The following is a 7,862-nucleotide window of genomic DNA, read 5'->3' on the forward strand; positions in this document are numbered from 1 at the left end:
GAAGAAATTATTGTCAACGTAAAATATAACATGATAATAAAAGTGTTGCAGATATCATTTGATGCTTAACAGAATAAATAAGTTTCACAGTTGATGAACATGGACAAAAATGTTGCAGTTTTTGCAGCCATCATTGTCACAGCGATCAAAGCGTGGAGCCGGACCTTTCCACGGCTTCAAGCACTGCCAGCAGAACTGGACCTGTTTCTTCTGGTCTGCAACGCAAACTAAGCACTGAACGCAGAGGTTAGTCAGGTTCCTTCTTTCAACGTAGCTCTTACACCCAGGGCACTGTAAGAGGAAGACATGATGTTTTAAGCAGAACAGTTAAAGTGAAGACTGACCTGAAGTTAGAGACACTTACTTCTCTAAACTCCTGGTACTCTGCAGCAGCCAGGCGAGCGATGGTCTCCTCAAAGTATTCCATCTCTTCAACGCTCAGGTCCGCCAGGCGACGCACCTCTCGATACGGCCACACAGCGCCACATATCTCCTGGGTGTCTTCGTCAAAAGCAGGACACTTGAACTTGTACTGACCCTAAGATGGTCAGATAAAAGCAACACGTAACCATAAAGACGCAGAACAACTGGTTTGGTGTTTGAACAAATGGATTAAACCCGAATGGGGGTTTATGTCATTGTCTCATTTTAAACACATCATATGTACTTTTTAAAAAATACTGAACTAATGTCTGGTTTTAGGGAAGCAGGTCAAAAAGTCTCCAGTCTACTGAGGACTGCAATGTCTTGGTCAACATCTGAACCTGTTTGCAGCCATTGACACTTTGAGTTTTTTAAAGGAGGAACGACAAAGAAATGAAAATGTATTACAAAATGAAAAACATGATGCCTTCAAGAAAGGCTGGCAACTATGTCTCCCTGTCTTTAAACTAAAAAATACACCAATACATGAGCACCGAACTGTTCACCTAAATGCATCACGGTTCCCACTGCATCCCAGATGGACACAGATAGAAAACAAGCCGACACCAAATGAAATGAAGTTCACTCTATAATTATCGTTTTATTTCCTTGTAATTATACAGCCTCCCTTCTGAAGCTGCTGCCCCCGCGACCCGACCCCAGATGAAGCAGAAGACGATGGATGAAATAATAAGAATAAGAATAATAGTGTTGTTAATGAATTCCACTGTTTGGACTAAATTTGACTTTGAAAATTTTCTCCTCTTATCTAGAATGTCTTTAGTTGTGCATTGGAACTATTTAAATTTCAAAATAAAAGCACATTAGAAGGTACAACAGTGACAAGAAATGACCAAAGAAAGAAAATGTTGCATATAAAACATGTGTGATGTCATTACGTACCTGATCCAGCAGGCTGCGACACCAGCCAGTCAGAGATTGTGGAGTGACAGCGTGACCGCAGGACATCTCAGCTCTAAGACCCTGGTCTTCGTCATCATCATCACTGACTAATAGGGCAGACAGTAAGTTGGACACTCTAATAGTGTAGATTATACTGAAAAATGTACAAGTAAAACTTAATTCAGAAGCAAATACATAAATATAACAAATATGGGTAAAACAGCAGCATAGTTTTTAGTCCTTTCATAGAGGATCCAGGTCATCAGGTCTGTCAAAAACGCTCAGCGTGGCATCATGGGGGTCGTATCTTTTCTCGTCCTGATCTGAGCTGTTCATTTCAGACCTACTTTGTTCTTCCAACTTGTCGGCTAAAAGTATCTGACTTCAACCAGGAAATAATCTGAGACGACAGGCTGTCACAACACTCCTAAAGCAAGCTTTGCTTTTATTTTCAGTTTCTTCTTCTACAAATTTAATTGTACAGCGTCCACATGAAGTCAAACTGTCTGGCTGAATCCAATCATTTTTACTCTCATATTAATGTAATGTAACTTAGAGCAAAGGGAATAAAATGAAAACATAATGTTTCAGAGGTGAAGCAGATCCATTCTATGGTGAATCATGATTTAGTCATTTCTGACTAACAAGTGGTTAAACATGGCGGCTACATTGCGACAAAACCAATCGTTTGTCTTTTTTCATACATTTCCACCAAAGTAAGAAGGCTAACCCTAAAAGAAAGATTAAACCAAAGAGAATAAATTCATTCGGAAGGACCTTCATGACAACAATGACAATCCAGAGAATTGCAAATACAAAAAGTACAAAAGCTGACAAAGGAAAATACAAATGATTGTGATTTTTATCACAGTCTGAAGTCATTTTCCCCGTATTGTCGTTTTTACTCTCATTTTCACTCTCGTCATCGTTTTTCAGTTTTTTCTGGTCTTCTTCTCCGTCTGTTCCTTCATCTTCCACTTCAGCATCTGAAATTTATATTAAAAAATTATGACAAATTGAACCTAATAGAAATCATTGTAAAATGTGTTTTCATCTCACTTCTTTTCCTGTAAAACAGAAGATGGGCGCTTCGGGATCTGGTGCATAAAGAACATACATTTTGGTTATGATAAACAGTAAATATAAGCAGAAGAACAAAACGAAGGACAATTACATACCTCTCAAACTTTTTCTGAAACGTCTGGTTACCAACCTGTTAATAAAAGGAACAATATCAAACTTGCACTGCGCTAAAAAAGGTGAAATATTGATCGTCAATGTCAAAACCATCCATGGTTGTAGGATAATCATCTCACCAGTGTCACACTGGAGTCGTTGAACTCGTACCATCTGTCTTCATCCTCAGGTTTGATTGTTGCTGTGTAATGCCCACCTGTCAGAGACCCAACGTGCTCCACCAAGGCGTACAGTTCATATGTCTGGTTCTGATCAACAAAACACACATTAATCTGGAAACTGGAAAGAAAATGGACAATAATCACAATATACTGAAATATACCTCAGGTAAGTTGATGGTGTAACAAACATCCACAGCACGGCTGTCTTTACTGTACGACATGCGTTGATAGTTGTATTCAAACCTCTTCAGCAGCAAAATCAAAACCTCTGGATGACGCTTTAGTTCATATTTCTATATGAAACACAACATTGTCAATATGGTTAAAAGCAGATATTTATATTAACTGTATATAAAGACACACAACCTTTTTTACTGCCTGATATTAACTCAAACTAAGACTTTTCTGTTCCAGGTCGGCAGGGATCACCAATATTTATTTACTTATTTTTAATTTTTGGGTTTGCATCATATTGTTGCACTTTAAAAGACTGATGACATCACGAGGAGAGAACATATAATGGAAATATTTAAGCAACATCCTAAGAAATTGCCCTGGTAGCTTTAGCACAGAGAGGTCATACAAAATGGACAATGACTTTAATTATCCTGTCCTATTAATTTGGGATAACAAAGTCAGTATTTGAGAGGTCATCACAAACCCTTGAGCAAGGGAGCCTGCAAAACAACTGATTAAAAAGAACAGTTCTTTCAGGAGAAATGGGTCAAAAATGTGATAAATTATTATGAGAAACTTGTTCATCCAAAACATTTGACTCAGTTCATGACGTTTTAAATGCTACCAAACTCTAGTAAAACATATGTAAACTTCAGAACTTTTATTTTAGCTTCTCTTTCGTTATTTGCGTCTTTAGCTAACAGCTAATCAGTGCATACTGTCAAAATATCTGTTTTGTTTTTGTTGTTGTTTAATCACACACTTAAAACAGTTTTCCCTTTACTTACAACAGTAGTGTCACGTTTGTATTTACACTTATCACAGTACATCTGGTCTTCTCCACAAAACTCTACATCCTTTAAAAACTCCTGAATCCCGTCCTCCTGGAAACACACTTTGTGTTACTGCACAAACCTTCACCAGGTACTTTCCACTGTTCTACCAACATGGTTTCTTTCTACTAAGTAATAAGTAAATCATTGATTATTCCAGATTACTTTTATGAGTTTTGTCTGGCACATAAAATGGTTTCCATTCTGCAGGTTGTTTCTTACCACACTGTAGTTTCCATTTTTAGAATCCATCAGAGGGAGAGAAAGAAAGAAAAATGGCACTTCGTCATCAGTATGTGAGCCACATTGATCACAAACAGTCCTGTGAATCAGCTCTCCTTTGAATACCTGAAAATACAATTTGATTTAAAATCTAACAGCTTTTATTTTTCATTCACACTCTGTAGCGCCCTCTCCTTACCGATCCCAAAGTGATTTCATGAATAATTTACCTTTGACGCTTCATCACTGACATCAGATAAAATCTTCTCCAGGTACTGACCAGCATCCTGCTGTTCATACACTGGAAGAATGAAGAAAGAATGATACATAAAATGATGTATTTTTTCATATTTCATGTTCACCCATGTTTCTTCTATATTTTGTCAAGATTTATGTTGAAGATAAAGCATTCACAACATCGTCCTTTATTCAGAAACAAGCTAACAGTAGATAAATGCATCTGATTACGTACCTTTTTCAATTCTCAGTGTCTTTGTAACTTCTGTGGTTTCTGATGTTTTTTCCTTTAAACTTTCAAACAAAGTATTGAGCCGAACATTGATGTCGTCTTTATGGTGTTTTGAGCAACTGTTTATAGGATATTGTCAGAGATGCAGAATATATATAGAAAAACAAAAAAACCCTCCAAATATTTCTTCCAACACAAAAAATGCTTTTTGATTTACTCACTAACCTTTTTACAGCCTCTCTGAACTCTCTGGTCATGAACAGAGCCTGCAGAATGCTGTTCAGGTAACATGTTGCTCCTTGGTTTCTCAACCCATAATACTTCATGTCTGTGGGACGATTTGTTATGGAACAACATTAATAAAAGACATTTAAACAAATAATTATTATCAGCTCAGCATGGTGACCTTACCTTCCTTCATAGTGAATCACCAATGACTGATACGGCTCTTCTTCACTTTGCCGTCGCAGAAAAGATTTCTGCCGCTGAGCCACCATTGAAATGAACAAACAGTAAGAGGCACTCCCATGACCGCAGAGAGGGAGTCAGAAAGCAGTTCTCTTTCACTTTGCAACTAGAACATTTCATTCAGCTGATAAACACTGATAAAGTCATGAATGCTCACAAGTTAGAATCCAGTTCATATTCTCTTAAATGAGTTATGATAGCTACAAGTTTTGACGAGTTTTTGAGGATGTTAATGACCAGACAATTTTTTCTTCCATAAGAAATTGTCAAAATTTGTTGTTAACAAAACTGAGATTAAATATCTATTGTTCTTTCTTTTCTTTTCTGTTTTTACACTAGTGTTTCAAGAAGAGTCTGTCAGAGTCTTGAATATCTTTTTCTTAAAACCCACTTGTTTAGAGTTGCTAATGGAACATAAACAACAATAATGTTTATTCAATGTTGCATGACTGTGTTTTTGTGTTTAATGATGTAAAGCACTTTTAAATGCCTTGCTGCTGAAATGTGCTATACAAATAAAATTTAATTTGATTTTGATTTGATTCAAGAGTCTGTGAAAACTAAAACACAAAAACTAAAACGCACATTAAAACTGAAATGACACACACCGATAGAGATTTCAAATGATTTACAACCCCTGTCCTAACAGTGAGGGCAAAAGAATGGGATACAAATGTTTTTACAACAAACAAAATTAAAGCTGGAAAGTACTTGACCCTTCTCCCTACTGGGGTCAGGACAGTTGCTGGTGCTTATCTCCACATTTCGGGTGAGAGGCGGGGTCACCCTGGACAGGTCGCCGGTCTGTTGTAAGGCAACACAGAGACACACACTCACACCTAAGGAGAATTTAGAAAGAACAAGTTACCTTACAGTCATGTTTTTGGACTGTGGGAGGAAGCCAGAGTACCCAGAGAGAACCCACACATGCATAGGGAGAACATGCAAACTTCATGCAGAAAGACCCCAGGCTGGGAATCAAACCCAGAATCTTCTTGCTGCAAGGCAACAGTGCTACCAACCATGCCACTGTGCAGTTCCTGTTATTTTCCTACTGAAGAAAACACGAGCTTCAGTGCAAATCTTTGAAAAATAAGATGGTTTGTTACACACAGATGAATGTATAAAAGCCTAAATTTTTGTTAATTATGATAATTTTCCACTTTCAGGTGACAAAAAAAATTACATTTAAAATTTGAATATTACACCAGACCTTAAAAAAATACTAAACATAACACAAAAATGTTGGCTTGGTGATAAGTATGTTTAATACCTACTTAAAGGTTGTTATTTTCAAAAGGTACTGTCAGTCTGACAAAGAGGCCTCATCTGAACACAGGTTGTAATTTAATGAATATGACTATAAATAAGAGTGGAGTCAATCAATAACATGGCAGCAGCTTTGTATGAAACAGTGACCTGGGTGCATTTAAGGTGACCTGATAAAGTTGAAAGTCATTGTCAGAATGAGGAAGAGTTATTTTCAGAGATCTTGGATCATGGCTTCTTGATGCCAGACTGGCTGGAAAGAGTATTTCAGAAACTACTGAGGTTTTCACGCACAGTTTCCTCTGTTTAGAGAGAATGAGTTCAAATAAGAGAACAGCAGCTGTGGATAAAAAAGCCTCAATGATGTCAGAAGAGAGTGCACAGACTGGTTTTAGATTTTAAAAAGGAAACAGTAGCTCACGTCAAACTTGTGCAGAACATCGTCTCAGAATGCACTAGATGTTGAAGCAGATGAGCTACAGCAGCAAAAAATCACATGGAGGTTTTGCTACAATCAGGAAGTTTTGACTACGGTTTACAGTTTTGGTTCTCCAAAATTAAACACTGACAGATCTGAAGAATGTTGCCAGTATCCTCAAGTGACCTTCACATCAGAAGAGTCAGAGTTTGACATAAATAATATTAAAAGCATGGAGGCATCTTTATATTCTTTAGTGGTTCAAACTAAATGTTGGGTGATGATTATGTTTCCTTCCACATCATTAGCTATTGCCAGTAGAATGAAGAAAAGTAGGTTTAGGGGAGACTGTGGAGTCAGTGCTTATTAATCTGATTACTTTAAGTTAGACCCAAAACCAAATCTGTGTGATGTAAATAAAATATATTCTCACTCCATCTTATCAAAATCTTTTTCCCTGCTCAGTGATGTGGTTGTTTCTGAGACCTTTTTGTCCAGTTTGGTGTAACTTAAAACAAACATCTCAAGGACAATTAATTTTGAACATATTGATTGTGACAATTTATCAATCTGATTACCAAGTTTTTTATAGCGGCATTCTGGTCTTTTAAATTGTTGGATCTGGTGACGTTTTTTCTCGACTACCATAAATTCACTATCAGGTTTAGGTCAGGTCAGTTATATAACCACTCCAGAACAGTGATACTGCCATATCACGGTTACCAGAACAGTTATACTACAGTAATTAAAACCAGTAGGTTTTATTTTGACAGTGGGGGAAGGTGCCATGTCCTGCTGGGAAATTAAATAATCAGCATCTCCATAAAGTTTATCACCAGAAAGTCCTCTAAAATTTCCTGGTAGAAGACTGAACTAAATTTGAACTTGATATAACACAGATAACAAACACCGGTAGGCAGGGGCACCAGGAATCTTGGGCCGCCTGACAAAAAATTTGTTTGGGCCCCCCTGTGCAGCTGCTGTTACAATTTTTTGAGTCTATTTGTGAAGCGCCACAATTGTAAAGGTTGGCATCTGCCTTGCTTTCTTTGGTTCAATACTCATAATTAGCACAATATTTACTGCTCATTAATTTAACATCCAACAGTCCACATTCAGCATGAAAGTAGGTTGCTTAAATCTTTTCTTAGTTTTAGATACTGAAATGTCTCTCCATGAGCAAAAGTCAAAAGCAACGTGCAAAATATGTACAAAGCAATCCAACCTTCTTAAAAATGCTATGCAGTTGCATTTTATTCAAGCTGCAGTACATAACTTTAATAAAAAATATGTTTTCTCCATATTTGTTAAAGCTGTCATCA

General features: G+C 37.1%; 1 protein-coding gene across 1 annotated transcript; it reads right to left on the reverse strand.

Annotated features, from left to right (window-relative positions):
- Nucleotides 1–1,807: 1,807 nt before the first annotated feature.
- Nucleotides 1,808–4,896, reverse strand: LOC106939139 (ubiquitin carboxyl-terminal hydrolase 47-like). The gene is made up of 11 exons (XM_015021448.1): nucleotides 4,797–4,896; nucleotides 4,611–4,713; nucleotides 4,389–4,504; nucleotides 4,147–4,217; nucleotides 3,917–4,042; nucleotides 3,650–3,745; nucleotides 2,846–2,977; nucleotides 2,643–2,771; nucleotides 2,505–2,539; nucleotides 2,386–2,423; nucleotides 1,808–2,312 (listed from the first exon to the last, which is right to left on the reverse strand). The coding sequence occupies exons 1-11, from the start codon at nucleotides 4,804–4,806 to the stop codon at nucleotides 1,978–1,980; spliced, it is 1,191 nt and encodes a 396-aa protein (XP_014876934.1). The 5' UTR covers nucleotides 4,807–4,896; the 3' UTR covers nucleotides 1,808–1,977.
- Nucleotides 4,897–7,862: the final 2,966 nt, after the last annotated feature.

The sequence above is a fragment of the Poecilia latipinna genome, unplaced genomic scaffold (genome assembly GCF_001443285.1).
Source record: "Poecilia latipinna isolate Pla-1442-1.1 unplaced genomic scaffold, P_latipinna-1.0 Scaffold2783, whole genome shotgun sequence".
Taxonomy (NCBI): domain Eukaryota; kingdom Metazoa; phylum Chordata; class Actinopteri; order Cyprinodontiformes; family Poeciliidae; genus Poecilia; species Poecilia latipinna.

What these genes read in the sequence shown, in the direction of transcription:
- LOC106939139 (XM_015021448.1), bottom strand. An exon ending in ACAAACGTGACACTACTGTT is followed by an intron (nt 2,978 to 3,649) that starts GTAAGTAAAGGG and finishes TGTTTCATATAG; the next exon opens with AAATATGAACTAAAGCGTCA. An exon ending in ACGACTCCAGTGTGACACTG is followed by an intron (nt 2,540 to 2,642) that starts GTGAGATGATTA and finishes TTTTATTAACAG; the next exon opens with GTTGGTAACCAGACGTTTCA.